At 40.6% G+C, this 23413-nt stretch overlaps 1 protein-coding gene across 1 annotated transcript in view; it reads right to left on the reverse strand.

Moving 5' to 3' along the window:
* Positions 1-7658: 7658 nt before the first annotated feature.
* The window catches only part of Magt1 (magnesium transporter 1), a 41757-nt gene continuing 26002 nt past the window's right edge, over positions 7659-23413 (reverse strand). Inside the window, exons 8-10 of the mRNA XM_005412626.2 lie at positions 15157-15231; positions 10958-11048; positions 7659-8092 (exon numbers count right to left, since the gene is read on the reverse strand). Of these exons, the coding sequence (XP_005412683.1) occupies positions 8077-8092; positions 10958-11048; positions 15157-15231 (182 nt within the window). The 3' untranslated portion in view covers positions 7659-8076. The remainder of the gene's footprint in view (positions 8093-10957; positions 11049-15156; positions 15232-23413) is intronic.

The following is a 23413-nucleotide window of genomic DNA, read 5'->3' on the forward strand; positions in this document are numbered from 1 at the left end:
TTTTTTTTTTTTTTTTGCCAGCTTCTATTTTCACTTTGAAGAACCTCCATACTGTGTGCCATAGCTGTTGCACCATTTTACATTCTCATGAACGTGTGTACAAGGTTGCAGTTTTTCCGTATCATTGCTAATTTACTTTTTCTAATATTACTTACCATAATGGGATGAGATGGTATCTCACTGTGGTTCTGATTTGCATTTCCATTATGGTTAGGGGTACACATCAGTATTTTTTTTAGGTCTCTAATTATGTGCAGGAAAAGTTGAGAGCAGAGTTTAAGGGATACACAGACACAAAATTCCGAACAGTAATGTCTAGGCTGTTTTCTTGTTTTCCTTCTGATGGAAAGTCTGTTTCCCCACCTAAATTCTACTCCCACAGATTAGAGTCAACCCAAACTCCTTCCTTAGGAAGCCCGCATGAGCCTCTCCAGAGAAATGCCTCTTTCATAAGAATTCTTCTCAAAGTAATCTGTAAGTCAGGAAGAAATCAAAGTGGACTACTTATGGTTTCCAAGTGTCCAGGGAGTTATTTGCATCTACAAGTGAAATTTTTTTTTTGTCTTTTTGAGACAGTGTCTCGCTATGCAGTTCAGGCTGGCCTTGAGCTCACTTTGTAGCCCAGGCTGGTCTCAAACTCACAATGATTCTCCGGCCTCAGCCTCCTGAGTGCTGGGATTACAGGCGTGCACCACCAGGCATGGCTTTGGTTTTCTTTTTTTGTCTTTTTGATCTACAAGTGAAATGTCATCCATGGGGAACTTGCAGCAAAATGGGAAACCTATGGGCTTTTCCTTGAGTGAACTGCTGCACTTTTCTAGGGCATGTCTTCTTCAGCAGTTAAAATGAAGGGATTAACTTAAATGGTATCTAAGGTCCTTTTGGCTTGGATTTCAATAGTATCAGCATACCATTTCAGTGTTGACCTCATTCTTCTCAGAACTGGGCAGAACCTATTTAAATCAGGATTTGATAATATATTGGTCCTTTCTAAAAATAAATTACTTGGGGGGCCCTCCTGAGGATTGAACCTAGGGCCTTGGCACTGAGCTACATCCCTATCCCTTTTAGAAAATTTTTCATTGAGACAGAATTTTGTTAAATTGCACAACCTGGGCTTAAACTTGCAATCTCTGCCTTACTCCCCTCCTCCCAGAGTGGTGGGAGTGTGTGTACCATCACACTTAGCTTCAAAAACTTTTCAATGCATATGACTAAATGATTTGTGGTTAGAATGGGTTCCATCAGCATTTCACAGCTTCTTCAGAAATCTGATTTTGAACTGCTGGGCATGGTGGCGCACGCCTGTAATCCCAGCACTCGGGAGGCTGAGGCAGGAGGATCATTGTGAGTTCGAGAACAACCTGGGCTACAAAGTGAGCTCAAGGCCAGCCTGAATTGCACAGTGAGACCCTGTCTCAAAAAGACAAAAAAAAAAAATCTGATTACTGAACATCCTACCTTTGAATTGATTTAACTGGGCACCAAACCTGGGTATCAAAATTATATCTATTCAAAATTTAAATAGCTCTTTATTAATAGTTTGTATAATAGAACAACAGAGCAAGAAATAACACTGTGGTGATCTAGTCTAACATATTTTTCTTAGGATGAAGAAGTAAGTTTAAAGAGGTTCAAGTGAACTGCCTATAGTCACAGAATTAGATAGGAACAAAACAAGGACTATGTTATGGTTTGGATCTAAAACATACCCCCAAAACTCCACATGTGGAAGTGGGCGTTGGTCAGAAGGGGCAGGTCACTGAGTGCATGATTTAGAAAGCTATATCCTCATCCTTTCTGCTTTCTGCTTCCTTGCCTTAATGAAGAGAATAGTTTTCCTCTGCCATGCCATTTTTGCCTTGGAACCAGCCAACCATAGCCTGGATCCACTGAAATAAGAGCCAGGCTGCGTGTGGTGGCACATGCCTGTAATCCCAACACTCACAAGGCTGAGGCAGGAGGCTAGCCTGTGCTACACAGTGAGATCAAGGACAGCCTGAACTCCATAGCGAGATCTTGCCTGGAACAAATAAACTATGAGCCAATATAAACCTCTCCTCCTTTAAGTTGCAGGTGTCGGGCAAGTATTTTGTCCCAGCCACAGGAAAATGTCTAATCCAGAAAACTGGTACTAAGAATGGTTATTGCTGTGATTATACCTGACAATGTGGTTTAGAAGCCTTTGGGGAAAAAAAAAAAAGAAGTTTTTGGAACTGCTTTGTTGAGATTAAACTGTGTGATGGTGAAATTAATTTGTGAGATGCTGGGATTAAGGGGACATGATTACTAAATTAGCCCACTGATTGGTTAAGCATAGTTCTGGACGTGGATAATGGGAAGGCCCAGCCTGGGTGTGGGTGGCACCACCCAAACGGTGGGTAGCCTGGAAGGCATAAAAGGGAAAGGCTTCTGCCTTGTTGCTTGCTGCCTTCTGCCTGCCATAAACTGATTTTCCTCTGTGATGCTCCTCTGCCATGCTGCCCTGACTTGGAGCAAGTCTACTATGGACTGAAACCTCTGCCAAATATACCTTTCCTCCTTTAATTTTGGGTGCCAGGGATCATGTCTCAGCAACAAGTAACTAAGAAAAGGCCCCAGGAAGATGGCAATGACAGGAATATGGAACATCCACTGAGGATAAAACCAGGCAATGTGCCAAGTGTGGTGGTGCACACTGTAAACACAGCACTTGGCTGTGGCAGGAGGAGTGCGATGAGTTCAAGTTCAGCCTGGCCTACATAATAATTTCAAGGCCAGCCTGAACTCCACAGTGAGAATCTGTATAAAAAAATAAAAAATAAAACAAAAACAGGTAATATGCAGAGCCAGTCCAAGACAGCAGCCGTAAGAGGTACAACTGGCAAGGCCATAGGGGTGGGGCTAGCAAAGTGCTTTGGAACTCATGTTGTACCACAACCTGCCCTGATACTGAAGAAACTATACAATTTAATGTTTCCCTTACTGGGTTTTTGTTCTTGCCATGGTCTGATTTCTATTCCCCTTCCTTTTGGAATGAGAATGTTTATGCCACTGGATGTTTGAACTGTTTAATATTCTTTTTGATTTTTACAGGGTCTTACAGCTACAAGTTTGCCTGAAGTCTCAATGGAGACTTTGGACTTAAAACATTTTTAGCAGTGCTGGAAATGTTAAGATTTTGATGACTCTTAAGAGATAGACTAAATGCACTTGGCATAGTGAGATAGACATGAGCCTTTTGTGAGTCAGGGTGGAATGTTATGGTTTAAGATCTAAAAGGATGCCCTAAGTCTCACATTTGAAGGTGGGGCCTGGTCAGAAGAGGTCACTTTGAGCTTGATTTAGAAGGGTGTATGCTCATTCCCAGCTCCTCCCTTCTCTGCTTCCTGGTCACCATGTAGTAAACAACTTTCCACTGCTATGCCATTTCTGCCTTGGAGCCAGCCAACTATAGACTAATCCACTAAAACTGTGAGGCAAAATAAACCTCTCCTCTTTAAGTTGCAAATGTCAGATATTTTGTCCTGGCCATAGGAAAGTGACTAACACAGACCAAAAGACAGATTTCTCTACTTTCTGTCCAGTGTTTCTACAGCACAATTACAAATGTATTCTTGCTTAGTCTCATATAACTGGACAATCTGCCAGGGTTAACTTTTTTTTTTTTGGTCTTTTTGAGACAGGGTCTCCTTATGTAGTTCAGGTTGGCCTTGAGCTCACTTTGTAGCCCAGGCTGGCCTCAAACTCACAACGATCCTCCTGCCTCAGCCTCCCGAGTGCTGGGATTACAGGTGTGTGCCACCACACCCAGCAGACAGGATAACTTTCAAATCAATTTTTTACTATCAAAATGGAATTACCTAGTTAAGAAGTATTCACTTAGTGAATCTAAGTGAGATACAGTGAGACCGTGTCTGAAAAAGACACACACAAAGTAAATCTAGGGATATAGCTCACTGTGAAGGCTTTGATTTTAATCTCCACTACTGCCCCCATCAAAAAAAAAAAAAAAAAAGAGTTCACCGACTAGGACAAAAGGTAGATCAATTATTGAAAACTGCCATTCATCCCCTTTTTTGGGTTCTTTTTTTTGGGAGTGGGGTGAGACAGAGTTTGGTTTTTTTTTTTTTTGTCTTTTTGAGACAGGGTCTCGCTATGCAGTTCAGGCTGGCCTTGAGCTCACTTTGTAGCCCAGGCTGGTCTCAAACTCGCAATGATCCTTTCTGTCTCAGCTTCCCGAGTGCTGGGATTATAGGCGTTCGCCACCCCGCCAGGCGAGACAGGGTTTGGATATGTACTTTAGACTGGACTGGAACCCACTGTGTAGTCAAAACTAGCCTTGAATTTGTGGTGAGCCTGTCTCAGGCTCCCGAGTGCTGGGGTTATAGGTATACACCACCATGGCCACCTTGGGCTGTTCTTACTAACCTAACACAGCACAGCACTAATAACGCACCACATACAGATTGCTAGAAGAATCTATCTCAATCCAGAAATACTTAAGGAAATTGTCCTACCAGCTGGGAGTGGTGCCACAAACTTGTAATCTCAGCACTGGAAGGCTGAGGCAGGATTGTCATGAGTTCAAGATCAGTCTGGGATACACAGTGAGTTTAAGGTCTGCCTGAACTATATAGCAAGACTCTGTCTCAAAAAACCAAGGACCCCCCATTAATTTCACAATGAAATATTCTAATTTTGCAATTTTCCTTCAGTTTTATTCTGATTGATTGGTTTTTTGAGACAGGGTCTCATGGTAGTTCCAGTTGGCCTTGAATTCACTATCTACTCCAGCGTGGCCTCAAACTTGTGGCACTCTTCCTGCCTCAGCCTCCTGAGTACTTTTGAGACAGGGTCTCACGGTAGTTCCAGTTGGCCTTTAATTCACTATCTAGTCCAGCCGGGCCTCAAACTTGTGGCACTCTTCCTGCCTCAGCCTCCTGAGTACCGGCATTACAGGCATACTCCTTTAGTATTTTAAATTGATTCCTCTTTAGATGATAATAAAAAACTCAGAATTTAGGTTGTAAAAGTTTTATTGATATGGTCAAAAAGCAAACAGCCAGACATCTGGTTAACTTTGCCACTATAATGTATCAATTTGAATTAAAAATGCACAACAAATGATATTTAAACAATTACTAGAAAAGTAAATTAAGAGTCTACTTAAGGCACTTTGGATAAAAATTAATTTCAATTTCTACAAATGTAACCCTAGTTTAAGTGTAATAAATCTACTCTCTACAGAGTTTAGCCAGAGTCTACCTTTCTCTTTACAGAAGGAGGAAACTAGTGCTCTTAAAGGGACCTTTCAATGACCATGACAAATTATCTGGAACTATACAGACTACATGGCAGTAGAATTCCCCTGGTCCATCAGTACAAATCAGGGCATCTTCATACAAGCCTCATAAGAATCATAACATACTCATTTGGCCTGATATAAGTACAAGAACAGTAGATAAGGAATCCAAAATTTTCCACTTTTCAGGGGAATGATTAATAAAAGGTGGCTCCATTAAAAAGTAAAAAGTCAATTGCATCCACCTAGCCGCAAAAGTACACTTTTTTTTTTATTTGTTTTGAGACAGGGTCTCACTGTGTAGTATAGGTTGGCCTCGAATTCACAGAGATCCTGCTGCCTCACCCTCACGAGTGCTGGGATTAAAGGCCTATGCCACCACACCCAGCCAGCAAAAGCACTAATAAAAATAAAAATATAAATCCACATAAAATATTTCTTCTGAGGCAACTTTAATCAATCTCTTTCCATAAACCTCTGTTCTATAAACCTTCTATCCCTCATGGGAAGGTTATTAGATGGTGAACAGCCGGAGGCAGTCACAGTATCTTATTAATGCAATACTTTTTAATTTTTGTTTTTTTGAGACAAGGTCTCACTATGTAGGTTCAGGCTGGCCTTCAGCTCACTTTGTAGCCCAAGGTGGCCTTGAACTCACAAAATCCTCCTGCCTCAGCCTCCCGAGTGCTGGGATTACAGGTATGCACCACCATGCCTGGCTAATGTATACTTCTAAGATTCCTTTAATTTTTTTCACAACTACAATTCTCATACTTTCACAAGAGTGGCAGTTTAGGTTAGTTTTCACAGTTAGATGTAGTGATAACCATGAAAATAGTCCTCACAGGAATCTGGTTAACACATGGTTATTACCACTGTCAATAATAAAAAGACAAGGCCAGGCGTGGTGGCGCACGCCTGTAATCCCAGCATTCAGGAGGCTGAGGCTGAGGATCGTTGTGAGTTTGAGACCAGCCTGGGCTACAAAGTGAGCTCAAGGCCAGCCTGAACTGCATAGCGAGATCCTGTCTCAAAAAGACAAAAATAAAAAATAAAAAAGGACAAAATTCACACAAAACCCATTCAAAGTTTTACTTTGCTTCTCTACTTATTTTTCATACGGGATCTCACCGATTTGCCCAGGTTGACCTCCAATGATCCTCTGCAGGGCATCATGGCTCCTGCCTATAATCCAACACTTAGGGGGCTGAGGCAGGAGGACGGAGATTTTCAGTTTGAGCCCAGTTTGGGCTACACAGCAAGTTCAAGGCCACCTTGGACTATATAGCAATATTCTGTCTCAAAATAACCAAACCAAACCAAAAACAAATACCCCCCCCAAAACATCTTCCTACTACTTCAGTCCCCCAAGTATCTGGGACAGGTGCATGCCACTGTGCAGGCTTTCTCTACTTAATAGGAAAGGAAAAAAAAAAGGCTAAAATCATGGCAAAAACAGAATAGGTTTCAAGAAAAATTCAATTTCTACACATAGGTGACAACTCAGTGTTTCATGCTTTTTCCCCATCCTAAGTAAGTTCTTTTTGTAAATACAACTGAGCCTATTTTTCTGTTAGGTAAAAAGGAAATAAATGATAATCTCTAAATTTCAGAAACATATTAGACCATTTATAAGTTACAATGATTTTTTTTTTGAGATAGGGTCTCTTTATGTTGTTTAGGCTGGCCTTCAACTCACCAAGCAGCCCAGGCTGGCCTCAAACTCCCAGCAATCCTCCTGCCTCAGCCTCCTAAGTGCTAGGATTATAGGTATGTACCACTGTACCCAGCTTATAATGAATTTTAGCATTAAAGTATATTATTATTAGAGACATATCACTTAAAAAAAAAAAAAAGAAAAGAAAATAGCCAGGCTTGGTGGCACATGCCTGTAATCCCAGCCCTTGGGAGACTGAGACAGGATTGCTGCAAGTTCGAGACCAGCCTGGACTCCAAAGTGAGCTCAAGGCCAGCCTGAACTGCACAGCAAGACCCTGTCTCAAAAAAGGCAAAATAAAAATAAAAATAAAAGAAAATAAAGAAAATTAAGGGCGTAGGATGAATCTGAAGTCTTTCCAAATATAAGATAGTGGATACAATAGACATGCAGAAATCATAATTCTGTATTTAGAGGTACTTTTTAATATCTACAGCTATCAAGAAGCATGGGTAGCACTATATTTTAGTAGAAAAGATGCAGGAAGAAGACTGACTAGTCTTTCTAAAGGCTAGACCTGTACTTTGAAGAATAATGTTCCAGTTTCTGAGGACCATAAAGCACATATAATTTCTCAGTCCAAAAGGAAAAATTTGTAAAGTATACACACCCATGCAAACATGGAAAAGGTAAGAATGGATTCCTGATGCAGTTATCTGTAGCATGGATATGTGGAAATACTTGGTCAGAACTTTCACTATCTACCTTTGGAAAAGAATATAAAATCAGATAATCAAAATATTAACTAAAATAATTGTAAGCTTTGTTCTAATTAAAATGAAGTAGTAGTTTTAAAATTTTTATAATGTACTTAATTCTACAAAATTAAACGTTCCATAAAATTCACTGGGAAGAGCAGTTTAACAGGAGAGTAATTTTTAAATACTTCATGATTTTGACAAGAAATTGCTTGTTAAGGCACTACACATCTTTGGTTAAATGATTAACTATTGAAATCACTTGAAAAAAAGAGGTAATACAAAACACACAAGTTGCGTTCTTCGTTTTGAATACACACGTACTTCTTGCTTTTCAGTTTCCATTACCACAGTGTCTACGTATCTCTGGATCCTTTTTAACTCATCAGAAAGCTGAAACAAAAATGTATACCAATCTATTAGTCTCTGAAAAGGCTTTTCTAACGAATATGTAGCATGGTGATTTTAATAGCATTTTGTCATATGATAATCTGAGTATCAACAACAAAATATAAGAAACACTGAGACCAGGTAATCTTACAACGAAAGAAAACAGACATAATTTCAAGTTAAAATACCTCCTGAATAGAAACACCAATTAGTAACTGAATCAACTGTGGTGATCAGATAATTACTAATTCTATTAGAAGTTACAGCAAAATTATTCTTATATCCCAATCAGTATTCTTTAGAGGCCCAATCTTTGAAAACACACATATATACAAAAGAATAAAAGTATAAATTAATTAAATAATGCAGTCCTATACACATACACACACACACACACTCATTTTTTTTTTATCTTTTGAGACAGGGTCTCAATATGCAGCTCAGGCTGGCCTTGAGCTCACTTTGTAGCCCAGGCTGGTCTTACACTCACAATGATCCTCCTGCCTCAGCCTCCCGAGTGCTGGGATCACAGGCATGCGCCACCACGCCCGGCCCCACCTTTTTTTTGAGACAGGGTCTCACTATGTGGTTCAGGCTGGCCTTAGCCTCCTAAGTGCTAGGATTACGGTCATGTGCCACTCTGCCTGGCTTTATGGTACTATATTGAACACATGGTCTTTCACTGAACTACATTCTCAGATTTTATATATAATTTTTAAAAAGTTATATATATATACATATATATATATATATATACACACACATACACACACATACACACACACACACACACACATATATAAAGTTTTCTTTTTTGAGACAGGGTCTCGTTATGCAGTTCAGCTGGCCTTGAACTTGCTATGTAGCCCAGGCTGGCCTTGAACTTGTGACAGTCCTCCTGCTTCACCCTCCCAAGTGCTTGGACTACAAGTATGCACCACTACACCTGCCATTTTTAAAAAAGATCTGCCTGCCTTAACCTCCCAGAGTGCTAAGATTACAGAAGTGCACCACCATGCTCAGCACAAAAGTACAAATTTATTTGGTTTTTTTTGGTTTTTGTTTTGTTTTGTTTTGTTTGAGACAGGGTCTCGCTCTGCAGTTCAGCCTGGCGTTGAGCTCACTTTGTAGCCCAGGCTGGTCTCGAACTCGCAACGATCCTCCTGCCTCAGCCTCCTGAGTGCTGGGATTACAGGCATGCGCTACCATGCCCAGCCACAGGTATAAATTTACAAGATTACAAATGAAGAATCAGGGTCCTAGGAGGTTTATGTTTTAAAACAAGTTCAAAGCTATGTGTGCTTCAGCCTCCCTAGTAGCTGGGGATACAGAGACACACCATGGCATCTGGCTTCAGTATACCTTCTTAAACACTCTTTTTTCTGTTTTGTTTTGAGACAGGGTCTCATTTTGTAATCCAGGCTGGTTTTGAACTATGTAGCCTTGCCTAACCTCAAACTCACAGCAATTCTCCTGGCTCAGCCTCCTGAGTGCTAGGATTACAGGCATGTGCTACCATGCCTGGCTTGTTTTCTTTTTGAGGATGTAATTGTTTTTAATTTTTAATTAGTACATGTTTGCAGTGCATAATGATTACATTCAATGTGAGGAGTTGGTACATGCATATAAAACATCTTAACAACACATTGTTTTTATGTTGCCCTTTCCTCTCCTTCTTTATTTATATTAGTGCATATTTGGCATACATAATGATTACATTTGTATTAGGGAGTGGGTACATATGTTGTATTTTTTATTTTGTTTTTTTGGTACCGGGAATTGAACTCAGGACCTCGTGCTTGCCAGGGAGGCACTGTGCCGCTGAGCTACATCCCTGGCCCTACATATATTTTACGTATCTTTATTCCTTTCCTTCCCCTTCCCCTCCCACCCACCTGCCTCCATCCAACTGTAGATCTTCTTTCCCCATTTTCCTCCTCCTCCTCCTCCTCCTCATTTTAGTTGCCTGTGATATTTAAAGATTATGTTCACTGCGGGTAGTTAGTAATGTACATGATGCATCTTAAATCTTTTTATGTCCCCTTCAGTCTCCTGGTCTCCTTCCTCTTTCCAAAAGATCTATCTCCTTGTTTTCTTTTATCAGTCTCACATTTTGCTCTTTATTTGTACTTTGGATTACTTTTTTTTAAAGATAGTTCTCCTTCTCTATCCTAGGCTGGCCTGAAACACTTGCTCTTCGTGTTTCAGCCTCCTGTTAAAGCCAAACTTTCTATAAACTGGCTTCTAATCAAATGTTCTTTTACGCCATCTAACCAGCCTTGAAAGGAAGTAAGTTTTAAAAACATTAAAAAATCATTTCTTCCTAAAGAGGAAAGTATACTAACTCCTTAACAGTCAGTATGCCTTGAAGAAAATGTGTGACTATACGTATATGATATAAAATGCTCTAATCATTACGTGTCATTATAGATTTCCAAGTTTAATCATGTGATATCAGATTAACTTTAAAAGTTATCTGGATAATTACATACTAATACTGTTCATTATACCATAATTAAATTAATTTTACATATATCTAAATTAAACATTCATTCATTCATTTGTTCATTCATTCATTCATTCACTCATTCATGTGGGGGAAGGACAGGGTCTTGCTATGTATAGTTCAGGTTGGCCTTGAGCTCACTTAGATAGCCTAGGCTGGCCTCGAACTCACAGTGATCCTCCTGCCTCAGCCTCCTAAGTGCTAGGATTATAGGCATGCACCACCATGCCCAGCTTTCTTTGCTTTAGAAACCAGAATAGTATGAAAGCAAAGCAGCAGAAGAAAATATTACAAGGCCACGTTAACTCTAATCATTTTAAGTATAGGTAATTACTAAAGAAATTAAAAAATAAGATTCTTACCTGTATGGATATCCATGATATTTAGATCTGAAAATAGAGAGCATCCAACTGAAGAATAATACAACAAGTCCAATACCAGCCACACACATTACTGCAGAAAAAGAAAAGAAGAATAAAACGAGGTTAAGTATAAAAAGCAGAGCAGAAATCATAGTCCATGTTTCCAAAGGTAAAAATTTACTAGTAAATTTCCAATAGATTTTAGCTCCCTATTTTAATCTTCCAGAACATGCCTTGCCTTCTAATATGTAGTATTCCACTACATTATAATAGGATGATTCCATTTGTATACTGTGCAATTCAGAAATAATTAAAGACATCACACTTAAGAATTTAGTATTAGCCACGTGTGGTGGCACATGCCTGTAACACCATTACTTGAGAGAGGCTGAGGCAAGAGAATCATGAATTGGAGGACAACTTGGACTACATAGTGTGAAAAGAAAAAGAAAGAAAAACCAATTTAGCTATGATGCATGTGACCATTACATATACCTAAAATGTACCAATAAATGTAATTAATTTAGAAAAAGAAAAAACAATGTAGTGTTAAGGGCTGGCAGTGTGGCTCAGTGGTAGAGCACTTAACCTAGCATATGCAAGGACACTGAATCTGATTCTTAGCACTGGGGCAAAAGTGGAGAGCCTTTATTATATTATCAATAAATATTACTTAAAGACATCTAGTAACATCATTGCAATAGCCTTACTTGAGAGCACTTTATTCACGCACTGCTAACCACACAACTTTGTATAAAGAACTTGTCCAACACGAATTCCTCATTTGAATAATGAAGTAACAAATGTGACTTTTGCCTCGAATTCATAGCTTTCTCTACTAATCCCACATGCTCTGGTTTAGCATAGTAGTTATTGACCTAAATTCAAATACTGACCCAACAAGGCCCAAGTACAGATTTTCATTACTTCAAGTTCTCTGATTCTATGGACTAAGATTGGCTGAGTGGCACAGACATAAGGATATGAGAATACATGTGTGCAACAGCAATACAAGCTCAAGGAAAACATACTTAGTGACCAATATTAAAAACAACCTTCCTCGGGGTACAGGGGCACATGCCTGCATTCCCAGCACTCTGGGAGGCTGAGGCAGGAGGATCTCAAGTTTGAGCCCAGCCTGGGCAACTTAAGTAAGACCCTGTCTCAAAATAAAAATAGACCAGGGATATAACTTAGTTCGAAGGCCGTTGGTAATTCAATATGGCCTTGAACTCCCCGCAATCTTCTTGCTTCAGTTTCCCGAGTGCTGAGATTACAGGTATGCACCACCAAGGCCAGCAAGAAGTGTTTTTTCTAAGAAAATGTATAGATACATGTATATATACAGCAGCACTCAGTGTATATCCCTATCCTGCTTTTTCCACATATCTAAAAGTTCTTAGAACAGTTTCTGATAAGGAAATCTTTATTAGCTGGGTATAGGGATGCCTGTAAGCCCAGCTATTTAGAAGGCTGAGGTAAGAGGATCCCAAGTTTAAGGCCAGCCTGGGTAAAAGGGAAGACCCTGTGTCAAAAAATAAAAAAGGCCTGGGGTGTAGCTTAGTGGTAGGGTGTTTGCATAGCCTCTGAGAAATCCTGGGTGATCCTCCTGTCTCAGCCTCCCAAGCGCTGGACTCAAAGGCACATGCCATGACACTATTATAGGGGGCTGAGTTAGAAAGAAATATAGGTAGTCAGACAGGGACAGGCCCTACAAGGAGCCAGTGTGGAAGAGGAGATACCTTGCAAATGGAGAGATGGTACTTGCTGCAGGCCAGACCTCAAAACAAAAGATTAAACAAACACACCCACTTACCTCCCTAGGGATGGACATCAGGGATTGATATTGTGAATAAGTAGCGATTACCTTGAAGAGTCTCTGACCCAGCACCTACAGGAAAAGCCCCTATTCTGTATTCATGCCCACTTGCTACCTGACTGGTTTCCCCATGTGATCCCGATTTAATCAATTTTACTCGAACAGTTCTTATTAGCTGACCATGGTTTTGTCCCACCTCTTGCCCACCTTGTGATTTCCCATCTCCCCGACCTTGGACCCGTCTCACCTCCTAGTTTTGCTCTATAAAATCCCTAGGAAAGACAGGTTCCCTGGGCAATCTACTCGGGTCCCCTTCTGTCCCTCTCTCGGACAGAAGCTTTCTTACCCTCAATAAACATATTCTGCTCTTAACCTCTGTTGTTCCTAAAATTCATTCTTCAGCTGTAGAGAACATGAACTCATCCCAGATAGCTCTCAGGTTGGGAGTTTCTTGCCCCTATATCAACACCAAATACTGCCAAAAAAATTATTGTTACTATTTTTTTGGTCTTTTTCTGAGACAGGGTCTCACTATGCAGTTCAGGCTGGACTTGAGCTCACTTTGTAGCCCAGTCTGGCCTCGAACTCACAATGATCCTCCTGCCTCAGCCTCTCTTGCTGGGATTACATGCTGAGCACTGCCACGCCCGGCTATTGTTACTATTATTTGTGATTATTTTATTAGGTTAGCATCTTAGATGGAACTAGACAGAACTATTGACCATTGTAATACATGTTGCCAATTAAATCCACAGCAGCATTATACTTAGAGGATCTTTTTCCATCTAAAAAAATACTGAAGCAGACAAGTTTTAGAGTCAAGGTGGATGGACCTGGTAGTGCAGGGCGTGGTAGCACAGGGCGTGGTAGCGCAGGGCGTGGTAGTGCATGCCTGGAATCCTACCACTCACAAGGCTGAGGTAGAAGGACCATCATGAGTTGGAGGTCAGCCTGGACTACAGGGTGAGCTCAAGGCCAGCCTGAACTACATAGCGAGACCCTGTCTCAAACAAACCCCCCCGAAAAAGAGTCAGGCAGTGAAAAGAGGTATTTTGACTGGAGAAAAAAGGGATCTATTAGCCAGGTTTGGCAGTGTATGCCTTTCATCCCAGCTACTTCCGAGGCTGAGGCAAGAGGATCACAAATTCCAGGTGAGTCTGGGCCACTTTGTGAAACTCTGTCTCAAAAACTAAAACAGGCTGGTGATCAGCTCAGTAGTAGAGTGCCTCTGATTTTATTCCCTAGTACCACCACCAAAAAAAATGTATTTTAGAATATATTAGTTCTTTTTTGTAATACATAAATTCTCAGCAAAGTAAGTATTTCCCAAATTTGAAATCTAATGTGTTCATCTTTTGTGCAGAAGATAAGTAAATATTAGACTTTATGTAGCTTAATTTTGATGACGCTAAACTTTAATGGTGGTAGGGAGTACTGAGGATTGAACCCAGGGCCTTACCTTAAGCTACATCACCATTCCTATTTTTTGTTTTCTGACAGGGTCTTAATAAACCACCCAGGCTAGCCTCAAACTTTCTATCTTCTTCACCGGGTGTAGTGGCAAATGCCTGTAACCCCAGCACTTGGGAGGCTGAGGCAGGAAGATCATTGCAAGTTTGAGACCAGCCTGGGCTACAGAGTGAGCTCAAGGCCAGCCTGAACTGCATAGCGAGACCCTGTCTCAAAAAGATAAAAGAAAAAAAAACCTTTGTATCTTCCTGCCTTAGCCTTCCAAGTAGGTAGGACTACAGGTATGACCACTGTACCCAGTGACATCTATCTTCTTAATCACGAAGGAAAAACTCTGACTTATTACACTGTTAGTTTCTTTCTGTATCAAATAACAATACATGAATATTTTAATGCATAAAAAGTACAGGCAAATAAATTCAAAAAAGAACTAGGACTGTTAAGAGTTAAGTTGCAAAAGACAAAAAGACATTTACAGAAGGGAAAAGACAAATAAATACATACTTAAGAAAATATTTAAGCCAAGCATGGTGACATATGCCTATAATTCCAGCACCCAGGAGGCTGAGGCAGGACTGCTGTGAGTCTGAGGCCAGCCTGGGCTACAAAGTAGGTAAACTCAAGGTCTGAACTACACAGTAAGACCCTGTATCAAAAAAAAGGACGCAGGGCGTGGTGGCGCAAGCCTGTAATCCCAGCACTCCCAGCACTCGGGAGGCCGAGGGAGGATCCTTGCAAGTTAGAGACCAGCCTGAGCTACAAAGTGAGCTCAAGGCCAGCCTGAACTGCATGGTGAGACCCTGTCTCAAAAAGACCAAAAAAAAAAAAAAAAGGAGCAGCAGCAAAAGGCCACCGCTACTTGTTTCTGTATTAAAAGAAGAACTGTTACATTAGGTAGGTAATTACTTACTTTTTCGCTTCCCAATATCCATGTCAGAGGTAGCAGCTTCACATAAAAGCACCATCCCTAAGGTAACTCCGCCATCTTAGAAAAATGGTTTAAGGAAAAATTCACATGGATACAAAAGACATACCACTTCACTTTCCCAGTTTCTCAAAAAAAATTACAGTGAAAAAATATATAAACCTCTAAATCTCAACTGTAAAAGAAGCAAAATATGTAATTCAATATGTATACAGTATAATAATTATTCAATATGAAGACATAATAAAATATTAAGACTGGAATATTACCTCATTTGTATAAAGGAAAATTAGTATTTGACTTCTTTTTTTTTTTTTTGAGACAGGGTCACCCTATGTAGTTCAGGCCAGCCTTGATCACACCATGTAGCCAAGGTTGGCCTCAAACTCACCACAATCCTCCTGCCTCAGCCTCCCAAGTGCTGGAATTACAGATGTGCACCACCATGCCTGGCTAGGAAAATTAGTATTTTAAATAAACATCCTGTCTGTAATTTATAGATGAAATATGAGGTTTTCTAAGATTGTACTTTGAAATAACCTGCCTGGACATTCAGCTATTGCCCCAATCCTAGACACGTTTTGAAACACTTATAACCATTTCAGCATATCAACCTCCCCTAAGAACACACTTGAAGTATACACACTTTAAAGAGAATAGTAACTTATTATTTGGAGAACAGTTTCTCAAAAATTTCTCCAAGCCAAGTGAGATGGCACATGCCTGCACTGCAGCAATCTGGAAGGCTGAGGCAGGAGGATCACAAGCTCAAGCCCAGCCTGGGCAATTGAGAATTTATCTCAAAATTAAAAAATAAACCGGGTGTAGTGGCATACTCCTGTAATTCCAACACTCAGAAGGCTGAGGCAGGAGGATCACCATGAATTCCAGGCCAGCCTAGGCTACATAGAGAGTTAAGACCAGCCTTAACTACACAGTTTGAGACCCTATCTCAAAAAATAAAAGCCAGGGGTGGTGTCACATGGCTGTAATCCCAGCATTTGAGAGGCTAAGAGGACTGTTGCGAGTTCAAGGTCAGCCTAGGCTACAAGGTGAGCTCATAGTGAGACCCTGTTGGAACTGCATAATGAGATCCTGTCTCAAAAAGACAAAAAAAAAAAAAAACAATTAAAAAATAAATAGGGGATGTTACTCAGTGTGAAGGCTCTGGGTTCAACCCTTAGTGCCACAAAAACAAAAGAATACCCCAAAACAAATGAAAAACATCTCTTAAATTTCAACAACCTATTTTTTGGGGCAAGTTTAGAGATTGAACCCAGAGTCTCACATACTACCATTGGAGCTACACCCTCAGCTCAACAATCTTTAAAACAGAAATTGCTGGGTGTAGTGACACATGCCTGTAATCCTAGCAATTGGGAGGCTGAGGCAAGAGAATCCTTGTGAGTGTGAGACCAGCCAGGGCCACAAAATGAACTCAAGGCCAGCCTGAGTAGGCCAGCCAGGGCCACAAAATGAACTCAATGCATAGCGAGATCTTGTCTCAAAAAGACCAAAAAAAAAAAAAAAAAAAAAAAAGAAAGAAATTAACTACTTTGACCTAATTTTATCCTATTCTAATAAATGGGAAAATTCCCTTTGTGCCAAGATCTCATTATTCAGTATTATGTGAGGTACTATATATATAAAATGAAGCTATCCATAAAAAAGTCACATCACATGGTTTGAATGTTGAAATAAGCAATATCAACTTGGCAGGAGCAGTACTGAGGATTAAATCCAGGGCCTTTGCACCGAACTACATACCCAGCCCTTTTTATTATGAGAGAGGTTCTCACTAAGTTCCCTAGGCTGGTGGCAGTTTCAATCTGCCTCTGCCTCCTAAACTGCTGGAATTACAGATGTGCACCACCATGCCCAGCAAGCAATATCAAATTTTAAAGCAAATAGAATGTGTCTAGTAGAAAAGAGAAATTCATCATGCACTTCAGTGAATACCAAAGTAGTTTAAAAATGTCCTCAAATTAATTGTGCATATACATATACCCAACGTATGCTGTTGCATGTGGGTATAAATAAGCAAAAAGAGAAAAAAGTGTTTATACGATGTCTTGAATCTATAATTGGCTCTGTAGTCTGGCTATCCATCCCTTTACTACCATCTGGCATTTTTTTTCAGTAGCCTCTCAGGGACAATGCCCATTCCTCATGTATTTAATTTCTCATCTAAGTGTCTGCTCCATCATGTTTTTTTCTTACTGAGGTTCTTCATATCTAGGTTGGAGCACAGATTAATCATTTCTACAAGCTTTGGTTACCAGGCACTCTCTGATTAATAGCTGAGACTTTTGCTTTGGGGACAGTTTGTTTGTTTGTTTACAGACAGAATCTCACTGTGCAGTTCAGGCTGGCCTTGGGCTCACTATGCAGCCCAGGCTGGGCTCGAACTCCCACTGATTCTCCTTCCTCAGCCTGGGATTACAAGCACGCACCATCACGCCCGAGTGGGACAGTTTCTTTTGTACCATTGTCTATATAACTAGTAGCAAACTCATCGCATGCGTACCAGAGTGGGCACACAGTGCTCTCTCTGTTGGCATGTGAGCCAAGTTGCCCCAGCAGCAGAGCACTGTATAACAGCTGTTTTTTCTAGACTAAAACCTAAGTATTCAGATTTCGTTGCAGTGTTGGCACTTTGAGATAAATCAAGTGTGTTTGGGGTTACAGTTTGGGTCTGTACAGTTAGGTCTCTAAAAGGTTCACCATTATTGGTCTACATATATGCTTTTCCCCTCAGGGCTGGAGACTGAACCTAAGGCCTTGCTCACGCTTGGCAAGCACTCTGTTACTGAGCTATGCCCTAGCCCCAATATATGCTTTTTCTTTGAAAGTTTTTCATCTTACTCTATAGTCACAAGAGTTGGGTATGGTAGTCTCAGCTGTCAAGAGCTACGATATACTTACATGTATGCCGTTTAACTTCATTTATTTATTCTTTCAGGGTTTTTTTTTAGTACTGGGGACTGAATCAAGGACCTTTCCACCCACCCAGCTACATTCCTAGACCTTTTTATATTCTGAGACAGGGTCTCGCTAAGTCACCCACCCTGGGCTTGGACTTCTGATTTTCCTGCCTCAGCCTCTCAGAGTGACTTCTTTTTATTTTTTACTTACCCTGTCTACTATACTGCAGACAATACTAACTGTTGGAGTTACAAAGTAGAACAAAATATAGACCCTGCTATGGACAGATTTACATTCTAGTGGGGGACACAAACAATGAGATAAATATATAATCATGATTAAGTGTTACTCTGGGTGAACTGAATAATAAGGAAGGCAGTATGCCATAATACATAAGAACTAGACTATTTAAGAGCCAATAGAATTAAAATATATTATATATGACAAAGGCAAAGATATGTGCATAAAATGAAGCATAATTACAAAACCACTGAAAAATGTTGTTTTTTATTACCCAAATTTAAACAATGTCATATAATTCCTTTGCCTGTTGAATTAGCACTTTTTTTAAAAATGAGAATACATAATAATGGCTAGGACTTGCCAGATACTAGTGCACAAATATATTTCTAGTAGCAAAATCCTTTCAGAAAACAATTTAGACAGCATATTAACTACACAGCTCTGGATATTTTGTTTTGAATCTTCTGAGAATCTGGAGACACACCAAGTGATATTCTATCTGCTAGAAAACATTCTTTGTAATGTTCAATAAAAGCAGAATAAGCAGGCATGGTGGCTAATGCCTATAATCCCAGCACTCTCAGAGGCTGAGGCAGGAAGACTGTAAGACTGAGTTCAGCCTGAGCAATTTAGCAAGACATTTTCTCAAAATATAAAATAAAAAAGGGTAAGGATATAGTTCAGTGTGAAGGCCTTAGGTATCACAAAAAAAATAACAAAAAAAGAGAATGGAATTATAATGTTATCATTATATAAACATCAAGAACGACTATTTTTCTTTCATTATATTTTCTTATTTCTCTGTAATCTTCATGTATTTTTATTAACTACGGAGGCCATAAACAATGCAGAAAATGCTTTATTAAGACAACAAACTTCATACAAAGTATCTCCGTAACTACAAAAAGGAACGCCTCTCCATAAAACATACATATGCCCAAAGAATGCACGAGAGGGAATAGCTGTATGGTAGAGTACTCACACAGCAAGTGTGAGGCCCTGGTTTTGATCGCCAGCATTGCAACAAAAGCAAAACAAAAAAATACCATGTGTTGGGGCTGGGGATTTAGCTCAGTGGCACAGCGCCTGCCTGGCAAGCACGAGGTTGTGAGTTCAACTGCCGGTACCGGAGACAAACAAACAAACAAACAAACAAAAAATACCACGTGTCATGGCACATGCCTATAATGCCAACTTGAGAATCACAAATTCAAGACCAGCCTGGACCAAACAGGAAGACTCGGTCTCAAACTCTCTCATCCCCTCAAAACAAAATTTAAAAACCCAAAACAAATGCTTAATGTTTTTCAGAATGTTTCCCTTCAAAACATCTCTAATCACTGATGTAGTAAAATAAAATTGGGAAAGATACACACATATATTGGTTTTGAAAAAAACTTTTTGCAGTACTGGGTTTTTGTTTTTGTCTTTTTGAGACAGGGTCTCGCTATGCAGTTCAGGCTGGCCTTGAGCTCACTTTGTAGCTCAGGCTGGTCTCGAACTCACAACAACCCTCCTACTTCAGCCTCCCGAGTGCTGGGATTACAGGCGTGCGCCATCACACTTGTACCAGGGATTGAATCCAAGACCTTCACACTGAGCTACCTCCCCACCTCTTTTTATTTTGAGACAAGGTCTCGCTAAATTGTCCAGGCAGGACTTGAACTTTTGATCCTTCTGCCTGAGCCTCCCAGAATACTGAGGTTACAGGTGTGCATTACCACGCCCATTTTTTTTTTAACGTGGAGTTTTGCTATGTAGCCTGGGTTGGCCTTGAAGTCCTGGACTCTATCTTGCTGCCTCACCCTCCCAAACAGCTGAGACCACAGTAACATGTGGCTCAGCTTCATTTTTTTAACACTTATTTATATTTTCTAACTTTTCTTTAACCAGTATCACTGTTTTTCTTCTGTAGTACTGGTGGATGAACCTAGGGGAATTCTACCATGGAGGTACATCCCTAGTCTCTTATATTTTTTATTATGAAATGGTCTCACTAAAATGGCTGGGCTTGAATTTATGATCCTTCTGCCTTAATCTCCTATACAGCTGGGATTACCAGCATATGCCACCATGCCTGGCCAGTATTGCTTTTCCTGTTTTGTTTTTCGAAACAGGGTCTCACTATGTAATCCAGGCAGGCCTTGAATTTGCAAAACTCCTCCAGCCTCAGCCTCCTGAGTGCTGGGATTATAAGCGTGCACCACCACACATGGTCCAGAATTGCTTTTATAATGAGAAAAAAAAATTATTTTTTTAAAGGTGCTGATCACTCATATTGATTATAATCACCTTAAAAATTCTTAGCATGTTCTTACCTAGTACAAGGCATTTTTCATAGAATAACTGAAGTAGATGACCTGTAAGTCTGGTTGTTGAGACAAGAAGACAAGGCAAGTGACTTTAACGTGAGGTCACTGGAGAGCTTCCCCAATAGCTTGGGCTACAGAAGATTCTAATGTATCAATGTCACAACACCCTGGCTGAGAATTACTCTAGGAACATTACATTTGTTCACCTCGTTTATTTATTCCACAGTCACCATTTATGTATTCAGGTGAGTAAACTGTTCTCAGTAACACAAGTACAGCATTCCTTACGCAAAAATGTGTAGAACCTGAAATGTTTCTGATTTTGAAGGTTTCCCATTTTTGGATTACTGCTTGAGCATTCCTAATCCAGACTAAAGTCTGAAATATTTTGGATACTAGTGTGATGTCATTTAAAAACGTTTGGGGGCCGGGAATACAGCTCAGCGGCACAAGCGCCTGCCTAGCAAGTGCAAGGTCCTGAGTTTGATTCCCCGTACCAAAAAAAGAAAAAAAAAAAAAAAGAAAAAACGTTTGGGTTTCAGTCCCCTCTCAAAATGGCAGAGTGGCTGGGTGTGCTGGCACATGCCTGTAATCCCAGCACTCAGGAGGCTGAGGCAGGAGGATCATTGCAAGTTCGAGACCAGCCTGTGCTACAAAGTGAGCTCACGGCCAGCCTGAACTGCATTACATAGGGAGACCCTGTCTCAAAAAGACAGAGCTGACATTTAGCGGGGCGTGGTGGCGCACGCCTGTAATCCCAGCACTCAGGAGGCTGAGGCAGGAGGATTGTTGCAAGTTTGAGACCAGCCTGGGCAACAAAGTGAGCTCAAGGCCAGCCTGAACTGCATAGTGAGACCCTGTCTCAAAAAGACAAAAAAAAAAAAAACACAAAAAAAACCACAACCAAACCCAATTGCCCATGACGAATGTGATTATGTATAGCAAACATGTATTAATAAAAAAATTAAAGCCAATGGGGCATAGTGACATAATCCCAGCGCTCAGGATGCTGAGGCAGGAGGGTCACCATGAGTTCAAGGCCAGCCTGAACTACATAGTGCAACCCTGCCTTAAAACAAAAAATCCCCAACATAGTTATAGAAAGACCTTGTTTTCATCAGGTGACAAACCAATGACCAACATCATATTAAACAGGGAGAAGCTAAATACTTTCCCTCTAAAATGAAAGGATGTCTTCTATCACCACTACCATTCGATTGTTTGATATAGTTCTAGAAATATTAGCCAGAGTAGTCAAGCGAAAGAAATAAAAGGGATATATGGCAGGCATGGTGGTGCATGCCTGTAACTGCAGCACTTGGCAGGCTAAGGCAAGAGGATCACTGCGAATTCAAGGCCAATCTGAACTACGTAGCGAGACCCTGTCTCAAAAAAAAGAAAATGTATAGGAAAGGAAGAAACTAAATTATTATTATTTGTGGATGACATGATCCTCTACATGGAAGATCCAAAAAAGTCCACAAGAAGACTCCTAGAATTAATAATAAAATTTGGTAGCGTAACACACAAAAACTAAGTGTTCTTATATATCAATAAGGAAATGAAAGACCTCTACCATGGAAACGACAGATCTCTGACAAAGGAGATCAAAGAGAACATCAAAAAATGGAAAGATATCCCCAGTTCTTCATTAAACAGACCCAATATAGTCAAAATGGCCATACTTACAAAACTGATATATTTAACACAATCCCAAAGAAAATACTGATACCATTCCTTCCAGAAGTGCACAAAACACTCTTACAACTCATATGGATGCAGAAACAACTATAATCACATTCAGCTACTTGATCTTTGACTAAGGGGCTAAAAACTTATACTGGAGGAAAGACAGCCTCTTTAACAAATGGTGCTAGGAAAACTTGCTGTCCACATGCAGAAGATTGAATCTAGACCAATCTCTCTCACCAAATAGTAAACTAAAATCAAAATGGATCAAAGCTCTAAATACGAAAACTGGAACTTAATCTGCTGGAAGATAAAATACGAAAAACTCTTGAAGACATAAGCATAGACAAGAACTGTACTTTTGTAACAGAAGCCCAATTGCACAGAGCGTAACACCAAAAATGAACAAATGGGATATCAAATTAAAAAGCTTCTGTACAGCAAAGGAAACAACCAACAGAATAAAGAAATTACAGAATTGGAATGAGATATAGCTCAGCGCCACAAGTGCCTGCCTAGGAAGCACAAGGTCCTGAGTTCGATTCCCAGTACCAAAAAAAAAAAAAAAAACAAGACATAACGTAAGAAATTACAGAATGTAAAAAAATTTTTTTGCCAGCTACTCCTCGGATATGTAAAATATAAAGTACTAAGAAAAATTAGATCCTTTAAAATTAAAGGCCCAATTGAAAAATGGGCAACTGGCCCGGAGGGTGGGCCCCCAGCGCACGGGGAACCTCGGGCGGGGAGCGCCGGTCTTCGGACCGGCAACTCACTCCCGGCCTCGTGGTTCCCCGGAAGGAGGGCTTCCAGCGCACAGGGAGCTGCGGGTGGGGAGCGCCAGCCTTCTGGCTGGTTAGCTTCCTGCCTGCTGGCTCCCGGAGGGTAGGCCCCCAGAGCACAGGGAGCCTCGGGCAGGGAGCGCCGGTTTTTTGGGTCTTTGGACCGGCGACTCACTCCCGGCCTCGTGGTTCCCCGGAAGGAGGGCTTCCAGCGCACAGGGAGCTGCGGGTGGGGAGCGCCAGCCTTCTGGCTGGCTAGCTTCCTGCCTGCTGGCTCCCGGAGGGTGGGCC

Source organism: Chinchilla lanigera, unplaced genomic scaffold, assembly GCF_000276665.1.
Source record: "Chinchilla lanigera isolate Chin_1 unplaced genomic scaffold, ChiLan1.0 scaffold00156, whole genome shotgun sequence".
Classification (NCBI taxonomy): Eukaryota; Metazoa; Chordata; class Mammalia; order Rodentia; family Chinchillidae; genus Chinchilla; species Chinchilla lanigera.